The 12686-nt window shown below is 66.2% G+C and overlaps 1 protein-coding gene across 1 annotated transcript; it reads right to left on the reverse strand.

Moving 5' to 3' along the window:
* Nucleotides 1–4712: 4712 nt before the first annotated feature.
* DACT2 (dishevelled binding antagonist of beta catenin 2) lies at nt 4713–12252 on the reverse strand. The gene is made up of 4 exons (XM_062187787.1): nt 12016–12252; nt 8322–8454; nt 6759–7028; nt 4713–6268 (listed from the first exon to the last, which is right to left on the reverse strand). The coding sequence occupies exons 1-4, from the start codon at nt 12250–12252 to the stop codon at nt 4887–4889; spliced, it is 2022 nt and encodes a 673-aa protein (XP_062043771.1). The 3' UTR covers nt 4713–4886.
* Nucleotides 12253–12686: the final 434 nt, after the last annotated feature.

The following is a 12686-nucleotide window of genomic DNA, read 5'->3' on the forward strand; positions in this document are numbered from 1 at the left end:
TCCCTGCACGGTGAGTCCTCCCAGCCAGCCTCCTCTGCCCTGGTGTGGTTTCTCCACGCGTGCATGGATGGTGCCTTTGCTCCTCTCCGTGTAGGGCATGGAGCACAGTTTCCGGCCCGCAGCAGGTGCTCAGTGGATGGCTGGATGGAGGAGGGACCCCTGCCTCTTGCAGGGCTCAGGGAGGTGACGTTCTCCCTTCCCAAACACAGCCCCTGCCTCGCCCGGCTCTCGCCACGTCCAGCTCACTGAGCACAGAGGGCCTGGCCAGGGGCCCGGGCAGGCAGGGAGGGGAAGGCTCCTGAGATGTGGCCGGAGGCCGGACGGACAGGAGAAGCAGCTATAGCAGCTGGCGACGTGGGCCATGTGTGGGAAGACGCCCCGTGAGACCCCAGGGCTCTTTCTCAGCCGTCCCCTGCGTCCCGCGGCTGCTGCCAGGCCCCCCCTTGCTTTCCGACCCTGCAGGAAGGCCCAGGTTCCCCGAGACAGACACTGCCCAGCTCTGCCCCTTCGCGGTTTGCTTCACCTCCCTGGTCCACTCTCAGAGCACGAGGCAGCCCTGGTTCGTGGGAGCGGGCAGCTGAGGCCCCTCTGGGCTGGGACAGTGGGCGCAGCCCCGCCTGCCGCTGCTTCTGCCCGTCTGGCTGCTGACAGCACCTTCGCCTCGTCAGGGCGGCCCTGGGGGGGGTGCAGCTTGCAGGCCCAGCGCCCAGTGCCACGAGCTGCCACAGAACTTCACTCCACTCGCTCAAGTCAGAATGAGTGGATTTGGGGCTGGCGCTGTGGTGCAGTGGGTTAAAGCCACGGGCTGCAGGGCCGGCATCCCGTGTGGGCACCCGTTCGAGTCCCAGCTGCTCCACTTCCCATCCAACTCCCCGTTAATGCTGCTAGGAAAGCAGTAGATGGCCCAGGTCCTTGGGCCCCTGCACCCGCGTGGGAGACCCGGAGGAAGCTCCTGGCTCCTGGCTTCAGATCGGCCCAGCTCTGGCCTTTGCGGCCATCTGGGAAGTGAACCAACGGATGGATCTCTCTCGCTGCCTCTGCCTCTCTGTGACTTTGTCTTTCAAATAAATAAAATGAAACTTTTCTTTAAAAAAAAGAATTAATGGATGTCAGTGGGCACAGCATCTCACTGGGTGATGTCCAGGGTCCATTGGGCGGGGAGCCCCCGGGTCTCTGTGTGTGGAGTACAGCGTGGGTGAGCCCCCGGGTCTCTGTGTGTGGGGTACAGCGTGGGTGAGGGGAGCCCCCGGGTCTCTGTGTGTGGGGTACAGTGTGGGTGAGGGGAGCCCCCGGGTCCATGTGTGTGGGGTACAGCGTGGGTGAGGGGAGCCCCCGGGTCTCTGTGTGTGGAGTACAGCGTGGGTGAGGGGAATCCCCGGGTCTGTGTGTGTGGGGTACAGCGTGGGTGAGGGGAATCCCCGGGTCTCTGTGTGTGGGGTACAGCGTGGGTGAGGGGAGCCCCCGGGTCTCTGTGTGGGGTACAGCGTGGGTGAGGGGAGCCCCCGGGTCTGTGTGTGTGGGGTACAGTGTGGGTGAGGGGAGCCCCCGGGTCTGTGTGTGTGGGGTACAGTGTGGGTGAGGGGAGCCCCTGGGTCTCTGTGTGTGGGGTACAGTGTGGGTGAGGGGAGCCCCCGGGTCTCTGTGTGGGGTACAGCGTGGGTCAGGGGAGCCCCTGGGTCTGTGTGTGGGGTACAGCGTGGGTGAGGGGAGACCCCAGGTCTCTGTGTGGGGTACAGTGTGGGTGAGGGGAGCCCCCGGGTCTGTGTGGGGGGGTACAGTGTGGGTGGGGAGAGCCCCTGGGTCTGTGTGTGTGGGGTACAGTGTGGGTGAGGGGAGCCCCCGGGTCTCTGTGTGTGGGGGTACAGTGTGGGTGAGGGGAGCCCCCGGGTCTGTGTGTGGGGTACAGTGTGGGTGAGGGGAGCCCCGGGTCTGTGTGTGGGGTACAGCGTGGGTGAGGGGAACCCTCGGGTCTGTGTGTGGGGTACAGCGTGGGTGAGGGGAGCCCCCGGGTCTGTGTGTGGGGTACAGTGTGGGTGAGGGGAATCCCCGGGTCTGTGTGTGTGGGGTACAGCGTGGGTGAGGGGAGCCCCCGGGTCTGTGTGTGTGGGGTACAGCGTGGGTGAGGGGAGCCCCCGGGTCTGTGTGTGTGGGGTACAGCGTGGGTGAGGGGAGCCCCCGGGTCTGTGTGTGTGGGGTACAGTGTGGGTGATGGGAGCCTCTGGGTCTGTGTGTGTGGGGTACAGTGTGGGTGAGGGGAATCCCCGGGTCTCTGTGTGTGGGGGTACAGTGTGGGTGAGGGGAGCCCCTGGGTCTGTGTGTTTGGGGTACAGTGTGGGTGAGGGGAGCCCCTGGGTCTGTGTGTGTGGGGGTACAGTGTGGGTGAGGGGAGCCCCCGGGTCTCTGTGTGTGGGGTACAGTGTTGGTGAGGGGAGCCCCTGGGTCTGTGTGTGTGGGGTACAGTGTGGGTGAGGGGAGCCCCCGGGTCTCTGTGTGGGGTACAGTGTGGGTGAGGGGAGCCCCCGGGTCCCTGTGTGTGTGGGGGTACAGTGTGGGTGAGGGGAGCCCCCGGGTCTGTGTGGGGGGTACAGTGTGGGTGATGGGAGCCTCTGGGTCTGTGTGTGTGGGGTACAGTGTGGGTGAGGGGAATCCCCGGGTCTCTGTGTGTGGGGGTACAGTGTGGGTGAGGGGAATCCCCGGGTCCCTGTGTGTGGGGTACAGCGTGGGTGAGGGGAGCCCCCGGGTCCCTGTGTGTGGGGTACAGTGTGGGTGAGGGGAGCCCCTGCCCCTGGGAGCCCAAGGCCCCAGAGAGGACAGGAGGAGCCGTTCCTGTCTACTTGTTCTGCACCCAGCACACAGGCGGCACAGGGTGCACCCATGCCATGGGCTGTGGGTGCCGGACAAGCTGTGCGTCCACAAGGCGTGGCTGGGGGGCAGGATGGTGTGGAATCCTCAGGTTCCCACTGTCAGCCTGAAGCCCGGAGACTCGCTGCATGTTAGCATGGTCAGTGTGCCCCTCACCATAGGAGCAAGGAAGCCCGGGTGGTGAGACGGACAGGGGGGCCGCCTGGGGCCGGACCCCACTCAGATCCTGCAGCCCAAAGCCAGCGACCTCTCCCCTGGACTGGCGGCCTGCTGGTCACTGCCCCGGCAAAGCTGTCAGGGAGCAGGCGATGGGGCAGGAGGCCCAGGGGACCCCCACAGTCCTCACGCAACCCACAGAATTATGTTTACTTACTCCAAACATACCTGAGAGTAACGAAAGAATTTTAAGCAAGGGACTAGGTTTTGGGCAAATTGAAAGGTATGTTTGGGTCTCCACAGTTTGAAGGGAGAAAGAGGGAGGGGAAGGGGAGGAGGAGGGAGAGGGGGAGGGGGAGGTGTCGAGAGAGGGAGAGGGAGAGGGGGAGGGGGAGGGGGTGTCTCTGTAAGAAAAGAACTTTAGGCGTGAGGCTGAGAGCAGTGGTAAGCGAGGTGGAGGGTTAATTGAGGCAGGGCCTCCGTTGGGACGGGTGGGCCCCTCTCCATCGGGCCTGAGGGTGTCTGATCCGCCCTCGGACGGGGGTGAGCCAGGCCGCCGAGTTTACAGGGGAACACGCAGGCCGGCGGCTTCTCAGCCAGGAACCCTTCTACATGCAGACTGGGGCTTCCAAGGCATCGGGGCTCGGTTCCTCCTGTGGTTTCCTCTCCTCCGGCATCCTCTCCTCCTGGACAGAGTTTGCTGGTGCGAATGGATGCAACCCCCCTCCCCTGGCTCCCTTGCCGTGTGAACAGGCTGGGTGGCTCCAGGCAGGGTGCAGAGGGGAGTCCCCTGGGGCGCTGTCCTGGGTCGAAGGCTGGGGCCGCCTGCACAGCTGCTGGGTGTGGGCAGGGCTTCGTCCTGTGAAACCCCCGGCTGCTTCCACGGGTGCCTTCCTGTCCCCGGCCCCTCCACACGCACTGGCCGATTCCTCTCCCTCCCACGATGGGCACAGACCTGTCTGTGGTGGACAGAGGGGAGAAGCGGTGCCGCCTACCCTCACTACCTCCGCTAAACGCCAGGGACCGTGTCAGCTGGGCGGGGCGCGGGAGGGACTCTCACGGTGCTCCCCAGAGGGGCCAGCTGGGCTGCAGGCCAGGGAGGACGTCCAGAGCCAGGCAGAGGACGGGGCCCTCAGCGAGGCCAGCACTACCGGATCTGTCCCCGTAGCCTCAACCGCTAGGCGGTCCTGGCAGAGCCAGCTGCCCCTCCCTGTGCCATTTTTATCCACTACCCGGGGTCCTGGTCCCCCAGCCAAAGCCCCAGTCACAAGCCGGTTGGATTTTCCCCAACATCTCCTTGTGGTTTTTAAACACGGGGAGAGGAGCCTTCACCTGTGTCAGCCGGCAGCCTCAGGGCCCAGAGCAGCCCTGAGCCTCTGTCTGGGCTCCCCCTCCCGGGGGTGGGGTTCCAAAATGTTAACGGATCTAACTGAAAGATTCGATCTGGGTGAGCTGCACCCTGAAACCAGCTGCCCAGGGATGCATCTCTGCCGGAGCTCCTGCCCGGCCCTGGAGCCGGACCCTGGCCAGCCCGCACACCCCACGTCTCAACCCTGACCCAGCAGCGCTCCCTGGAGCCCCCAGCACGCGGCTCTGGGACCCGAAGCCCGGAGGCACGCTCCCCACGGGCCTGGCCGGAAACCCAGCTTTATCCTTGAAAAGCAGAGGAACTGTAGAAAAATAAACCCCCGGACAACGTTTATTTACTATTATTGTTACTTTTGCCAACACCTTTGAGCTCCACGTCCCGACTGCGGCAGACACAGCAGTCTGCTGTGGGCAGTGGGCGCCGGCGCAGGGCACGGCAGGGCTGAGAGCGCGCCCAGGGCCGGGGTAAGCAAGGAAGCCGGCCCCTCTACTCGCAGGCCTCACACCATGGTCATGACCCGCAGCGCGGCCGGCTGGAACCTGCGGATCTTCCTCCGGAGCGCCCTGGAGGCTTTGACGCGGCACAGCCTGGGCGCGGGGGGCCGCGCGCGCCGCCCTCGCCCGCCCTCCGCGTCGCTGCCGCTGGCCTCGGCGTCCCCGAAGCAGCCGGCGGAGAGGCCGCTGGCATCATCCCCGCTGCTCTCCGCCGCGTCCGACTCGCCGTCGCGCGCGCAGGTGGCTCGGGGCGCACGCTGGCCGCCCCGGCCCGCGATCTCCACGGCGGACTGCCACCGGCGCCGCTGCTTCCTGGCCCACTGGGAGGGGAACAGCACCTGCGCCGACGCCCGGCAGTTGTCCGGCCGGGCCACCACCAGGGGCACGAAGAAGGGCACGGGGTAGAGGGTGGACTCAGAGCAGGAGCGGCCGGGCGCCGCCCCGCCCGGGGTAGGCTTCCTCCTGAGCCCAGCCCCTAGGGGCCTGCACGAGGGGCCCCACTCCAGGGGCAGCCCGGCAGCCACAGGGACACCCCGAGGTCTCTCTGAGGGCAGTGGCGGCCTTGTGGGCCTCGGCCCCTTGTCGCTGGCCCTTCTCCTGACCTTCACAGCCTTGGGCTTGGGGTGGCCGGTGGCCATGCCACCTGGCAAAGCTTTGCTGTCCGCCCCTGGCCCGGGGACATGGTGTCCCCAGGCCACAGGAGGTCTCTCCTGGACCCTCCTGGCTGGGGACACGCCTGGGCCTCGGCTGCAGTCCAGAGCCCTGGGGGGCTGCTGGGTCTGGGGGCGGGGTGAGGCATCCACCACGGTCTCCCTGGGCACACGTCCATCTGGGGGCCTGGGGTCCTCCTGTGGGAGAGGGCTGGGGTGCTGGGGGCTCCCGTGAGGCCCAGGGCCCTGCTGCCCCAGGCTGTCCCTGCTGGGGGACCCTGCATTGCTCCCTGCCTGGGGGGCGTGGCCCAGCTTCTGCGGGGATGGGGATGCTGCCCATCTGGGGGGCCCCTGGTCCCTGACACCACCCCTCATAGAAGCCCTTTGGCTGTGCCGCCGCAGCAGCCTGTCAATGTAGGTGCCGGCCAGGCCCACCTCGGGGGCTGGCCCAGTCCGCGTGGTGCTGGGAGGGGGCAGAGCCGGGGGGAGCGTATGGCTGGTGGTCTGTGGGGTGTCTCTGGTCAGAGCAAACAGGGGGCTCTGCAGAGCCACTGCGTGCAGGGGGCTGGGGTATGGGTACACTTCCCGGCCGCCCCTGGACACCAGGTCCCGCTGGTACTTGGGGTCCAGCACGTGGGGCAGCCCCTCCACGCCCTGGCAGAGGTGGGGGGCAGCCGTGCGGTCCCCACAGACGTCCTGGAGCCCCACGTCTTCTGGGAGGACCCGTTCCAGATCGCCTGGGAAGACAAGAGTGGCAGGTGTCAAGAGGGGCGTGGGGAGGCTCTGGCAGAGCTGCCCCCGCTCTGCCCCAGGACGGAGGCCCTGGGAGAAGACGGCCCGGCGTCCCTGCATCTGCTCAGCCCCTCCTCACCAGGGCCTGGGCGGGGTCCCCGCGGGTGTCGTGGGAGGAGCACGTGGGCCCCAGAGACTGAGCCGGCTCTTGGAGAGAACCATGACTCAGTGCCCTGGACCCCGGGGGGCAGTCTGTGGACACCGCAGGAGCTGGGAGGGGGGGCCCAGGGGCTTCAGGACTCGTCTTTGCCCCATGCAGGCAGAGCAGGGGGTTTTTCAAAAACTTTCTGCTGTGCGTTGTGAAGGATGGGAAGAGATGAGGGTGGCCAGGCCACGCTGCCCGGCATGGGCGTGACGGCTGCCAAGAGCCAGTTTGCGAGGACTCCAGGGGGCCTCTGCCCCCAGGGGAGGCTGCCCATACCTCCTGTTTCTTACCTGTGGACACCGGTCTGGGCCGGAACATGCCCTTTGGCCAGACTGGGCCCTCTGCACTGCTCGGGGGCCCTTCACCCTCCTCCATGGGCTGGGGTCTCCACGCCGGCACGGTGGTCTCATCTGCTGACCGAGGCCGCCAGTCCCCCATGGCAGGCCTGTCCTTGGAGGCCTGGAACGCAGGCAGCAGGCTGCCCAGGCTGCGGTCACTGCACACGGAGGCACAGGAGGTGGACAGGGAGCAGGAGCCACCATCGCTGAGCTCGTAGAAACCTGGATGGAGCAGACAGGGGTAGGTTAGTGCACACCCTGGAGAGAGCAGACGGGGCAGGGGCGCACACCCTGGAGAGAGCAGGGCAGGGGCAGGGGTGCACACCCTGGACAGAGCAGATGGGGCAGGGGCGCACACCCTGGACAGAGCAGACAGGGCAGGGGTGCACACCCTGGACAGCCCTGGGACCTGGCCGTGGGTGGGTCAGAACCCATTGCATCCTCTGCCACAGCCAGCCGCTCTGCCCTAGCCAGTGGACCCTGCAGCCTGGCGGGGCCACCACCACAGTGCCACAGATCCTAGCACCTCTGTGCAGACCTCTGGGTCTCCCCCGCTCCTGCTGTGCCTGCAGGCCCACCCTGAGATGGCCTACAAGGAGGGCCGCTGAGGGAGGCCTCTGCCCTGGACAGGGGTGTGTCCTACACCCTCAGTCACGGGAGAGATTTTCCAAATAAAAAGTAAGTGGCGGACGTGCTTGGAGAGGCTGCCGGCGTCTCAGGTCTGCCGGGGGACCCAGCTCTCAGGGCGTGAGCTGGACGAGGCTGGCTGCCTCGGGGTGCTGGGCGAGCATCAGACTCCGTGTGTCAGCAATGACCATGGCTCTCCCTCTGCAGCCTTCAGCGTGGGGGTGGGGGCTGCCGGGGGGGGCAATCTCCCTTTCTCCCTGCTCAGTTACAGATTTCAGGTGACTGGGGGCACGTGTCGTCCCATCAGTCACTTACGGTCTCTGCCCAACATAAGGAGTGGCCGCCTGACCAGTCCAGAGAGGCGACAGACTCTTGGGGTGCTCCCATCAAAAGCAATACCCCTCCCGTTAAAAAAGTGCCTGCACACACATGCACACGCACACGCATGCACACATACAAGATACTTCAAGAAGTTCATGGAAATTAAAATGTATGAGTTCATTTCCTGTGCAAAAACTGCTGCTGGAATCCAGTTTTTTCATAATGCACGTTTCCCTCATGCATATGTAAAACCCCTCATGCATATGTAAAGCCCCTCATGCATATGTATGCTCCTTAAGAAACCACACTGACGTTAAGCGATGGCAGCTCAGGATTCCGCAGCCCTGCATGCTTTTCCAGGCCTACGTGTGGCCTCCTGACTTTCCTAGCAGCGGGGGGCACGGGCCGAGGGCCAGCACCGCTCCCCAGGTCGGACACGGAAGTGCAGGGGCTTGAAGGAGGGCCGACAGGGAACGGTGTCACTTCGGCAATGCTGCCCTGGCCGCGCGGCGCCAGCGGCAGGGGGCCCTGGGGGCTGAGACGGGCGCCCGAGCGGCCCGGCCGTACCGGAGCTGGGCCGGCTGTCGCTGTCCGGGGCCTCGCAGGACGACCTGCACACGTCCAGCTGCAGCTCGCTGATCTGCTGGCCCAGCTGGTCCAAGTGGGTCTTGAGGCCCGCGTCCTGCCGCCGTAACCGGGACTGGAAGGGAGAAGGAGCAACAGAGCTGATGTGAGCGCAGGAGGCCAAGCCGAGGCTCCGAGGGGCAGCGCCACTCGAACTCCAAACCCCACGGGCCACGCGTGGTCACCAGCCATGGCTCTCACTCATACCCATGCTCCAGGGACAGGGGACAAAAACCACAGCCCGTGCCCCCCAGCACACACACCCGCTCCCCCCAGCGGCCAGCGACTTCCAATCAGACTTTCTCCCTGCGGACACAGGCGCGCAGCCTTAGTGGAGTCAGGGGGGAAGCCAGCACAGCCCAGCTCCTGGCAGGTGCCGTGCCCCGGCAGCTCCATATAAGAACACGCCTCCCCGGCCCGTGCTGAGCTGACCGCGGCGTCCTCCACGTGACGGCCCCTTGCTCGATGGCACCGGGCACTGCCGCCCTCTGACTTTGCAAGGGAGAAGGTCCCTGGGGACACCAGCCTGGCACGGTATGGTACGCGGCTGCCTGTGATGCCGGCATCCCATTCCCAGTGCCTGTTCAAGTCCTGGCTGCTCCACTTCTGATCCAGCTCCCTGCTAACGGGCCTGGGAACACAGCGGAAGATGGCCCAAGTGCGTGGGCCCCTGCACCCACGTGGGAGTCGGCTGGAGTTCCTGGCTCCTGTGTTCTGTCTGGCCCACCTCTGGATGGTGTGGCCATTTGGGGAGTGAACCACAGGATGGTCCACTGTGTGCCGTCACAGCTCTGATGCGGCTGCCAGGGAGGCCACAGGAGATGGCACGGCCAGCTTTGCCCACGACAAAGGCACTGGGGAGCCGCCCAGAGTCCTCTCCCACTGAGACGTCCACGTCCTCACTCTGCCCTATGTCCCTCACCGTGCCGTGGGCACTTGTGCGTGTGCACGCGTGTTGGAGGTGTCACACACAGACGCCGTAACTAACGCCTGTGTGGCATTAGCACCCAGCACCCAGGAAGTGCCGACTCTTCCCATTCTGAAGCCACGCCGCAGGTAAGCCCCTCGGGAGGGTTAACAGCGAAGTTCAAGGCAAACGACTCATGGGTGCAGCTGCGTGGCTCTTCCGTTGCAGAAATGGTGACTTGTATCTGCACCTCGGCCAAGGTCACGAGGATCCCTCCAAGCCCCGGGTGAGAGGCGCCACAAGAGAAGCAGGCACTGCAGCCCGAGCCTGCGAGCGCGACCGAGGGGCCGAGCCCAGGCACGGCCGGGAGCCACGGGCCAGGCCAGCCCGCCCCCAGAGCCCGCGCGGGGGCTCAGGACAGGGTCCCGAAGTCCACACGCTGTCTGTGAACACGAACGGGCTTTGTGCTCCCACAGCTGCCCCCGCCCGGGCTCCCCCCCACAGCTGAATGCTCGCCTCCCACAGGCAAACCAAGCAGAGCCAGAGGAAGGGGCCGGGCTGTGTGTTCCGGGGGCTGCCTCTGAAGACCAGGGAGCCTCCCCGCCCCGCCCAGAGCACGGCCCGCCGTCCTCGGCTCGGCCTGGCCTCTGCACCCAGCTACGCTCCTTCGCGGCCCAGGCAGGGGCCAAACATTTGAAATGCTCAGAGGGAGCGTGGGTGTCACAACCGCCTCCTTCCGTTCCTTGGAAGCTAACAGCACACAGAGCAGCGGCTTTCGCCGGGTGAACGTCACGCCCAAGTTTAAAAGAGGCCCCTCAGCCACGCGGCTGACTGCCGCTGGGAGGAAGCCGGCAGGGTGGGCGCCTGGCCCGTGGGGACCCTGAGCAAGGCTCAGCCCCGCCTGCCTTTGTTCCCAAGGCCCCCACGGCAAACACTGGGGGCCCAGGGAACAGGGCGGGGGGGGCTGGTGGCTGCAGCCGCAGACCCCGATGCGCCCCTCTCCCAAAGCGGAGGCTGACGCCGTAGCCTGCCAGGGAGGCACCGAGCAAGCCAGCGGCTTTCAGAACAAGTCCCGACCAGCCAAGCCAGGCACCTGGGAATTCCTCAGGACCAGGTTCCTCCTCCCACCCCAGGGCGCCTCCCCCTGGGCTGGCTGTGGCTGCAGCGCCTGCGGGTGGAGGCTGGTTTTCAGGTCACCTGCAGCGAGGGGATGGGGCGTTCTGGGGGAGCTTAACCCTTGCCCCGTCTCCGGGAGCCACAAATCGCCGGAAGTCCTGCACAGGCGGGCGCAAGCGGCTGCCCGGGTCGGAGGGCACGGGGAGACAGGTCCCTTCTGTGCCCGCAGCCCAGTCACTCAGGCCACAAAGGCGGCTGCCCTCTCTTTGTGACTTCTCACCGGCCACGAAAGGGTGCAGCGTTCTTTGATAAGCCTGGAAGTGACAAAGCTGCCGTTTTCCTAGAGTTTAAATCCCTGGAAACAAACGCCCAGGCTCATTCTCAGGTGGGAATTCCTGCTGGTCAGATAAACGGTGCTTCCTGTGTTCACACCTGCACCAGCCGGCACCAGGGCGGGCGGGGCCTCGGCCCCAGGCCCCGGGGAGCAAGGGCCGCCCCAGAGCCTTGGCAGTCCGCTCTTCCCAACTGAAGCAAAGCCGCTCTAACTTCTCCCAGTAAGAATCCCGCAGGAGTGCTAAGCGCCGGGCTAACGTCGCACACGTCCAATTACTCCTCTCTTTTGATCACGACTCCCTTCCAAGAACAAAGATTCCAGTCAAAGTCGGCAAGTTCCTTCTGGTTCCCACATTAAAAAAAATTAAACAAAAAACCGTTTGATCTCCTCCTCCGAAAGGCCAGTTGTAATTAGAGGCTGCAGGCTCACGTGCCCCAGGCCAGGTTAATCATCCACTGCGTCCCTGGCCCTGGACAGGAGGCGTCACGCGTGTCACACACCTGGAGGCGGCCGGGGTCCTGCACACTCACGCACGCTCCCGAGCAGCCGATCCACCCACAGGTGTATGCCCACGCGGGCTGCACCCTCCGTGGGGAGATGCTGGCTGGCCAGGCCTTTGGCCCAGAAGCCTCTCCCAAGTCCACAGCTTGGCTGCGGCTGCACTGGGCTGACGGCAGCCAGGGTTCCCCGGCCACGTTTAAAAGACGCCGACTGTTTGAATTTCTAGTTTCAGCACCTGCAATAGCACAGGTAACTCAGCCAGACGTTTATCTACAGCGCTCTGATCTTTTAAGAATCACTACAAAAGCTCTTTGGGGCTGTTTGTCATTACACGAAGTCACAGTAACGACAGTAACCATCACCCGGAAAGCCTCACTGCCCTAGCAGCACCTGAGCCTGGAGGAGCCCCAGGGGCACAGAAGCCCTCGGGGTCCCTACCCCACCGCGCGCCCCCATCCTAGGACGCACCGCTCCCCGCGGACCCCCCATTCCACAGCCCAAGAAGCCTCTGGGACCTGCGCCTGCATCTCGAATATTCTGCCCCAGGGACCCTTCCCCACAGATGCGGGGCAGAAACCCGGCCCCCCAGCGGCTAGCCAGGGCACTCCTGTGCGGGAGCGCGCCGCCAAGCAAGTCCAGCTGGGCACAGGAAGGCGCCTGCGATGTCCCCACACAGCAACCCCGCCGCTTCTCGGTCGGCCCCAAACCGCGCCCCACTCCAGCCAAAGGCGCCCCCGAACGCCGCGCTGCGCCCCTGAGGGCCCCGCATCCCCGCTCACCAGCTGCTCCTGCAGGGCGGCCAGCGCCGCCTCCAGCCTCAGCTCGGGCGCGCGGGGGCCGCAGGGGGCGGCGGGCTCTGGGGAGGGCTGCATGGCCAGGGCGCCCCGCACCCGCGCCTGCTGCGTGGCGCGCAGCCCCTGCAGCTCGTGCAGCCCCGCAAGCGCCGCGCGCAGCCGCGCGCCCACCCTGCGGCGATCCCAGCCCGCGGGCCCCGGCGGCCCGCCTGGCGCCCACATCGCCGGCCTCCGACCCGAGCGCCGGGCGCCCTCCTGCGCCTGCTCTGCCCGCCGGCTCCGCAGGTCGCCGCGGCGGGGTGGGACCTACAGGGCCGCGAGGGCGGCGTCTGCGCACGCCCCGAGGTCGCCGAGGGGCCCGGCGGGCGTCCTGGCGCACTGGCGCTGGGTGGGACCCGGCCGGCCGCGCGGCGGGGTGCCTGCGGGGGCGGGGCCGGCGCGGGCGGGGGCCGGTTACGCTAAGGGTCAATTCCTGGGGGCCCTGCGCTGGGAGCGCGGCGTGGTCGCGGCTCGCTCGCCCTGAGCTTGACAGCGTGGCCCCGCGCCTGCGGCTCAGAGACCTCGGCGTGCCCTTCTGGGTTTTCGAATAAGTTTACGGAGAAGCAGCACACGCATGGTGCACCCCTCGTCAGAGTGCGCGGTGCTGCGCCTGTGCC

This window comes from Lepus europaeus, chromosome 3, assembly GCF_033115175.1.
Source record: "Lepus europaeus isolate LE1 chromosome 3, mLepTim1.pri, whole genome shotgun sequence".
In the NCBI taxonomy this organism is placed as follows: Eukaryota; Metazoa; Chordata; class Mammalia; order Lagomorpha; family Leporidae; genus Lepus; species Lepus europaeus.

Excerpts from the sequence above, each read along its gene's own strand:
- DACT2 (XM_062187787.1), bottom strand. The coding sequence starts at position 12,252 with ATGTGGGCGCCAGGCGGGCCGCCGGGGCCCGCGGGCTGGGATCGCCGC. Across the intron at positions 8,455-12,015 it reads CCGCCCTGCAGGAGCAGCTG|TCCCGGTTACGGCGGCAGGA; the intron begins GTGAGCGGGGAT and ends TCTCCCTTCCAG. Across the intron at positions 7,029-8,321 it reads CGACAGCCGGCCCAGCTCCG|GTTTCTACGAGCTCAGCGAT; the intron begins GTACGGCCGGGC and ends TGCTCCATCCAG.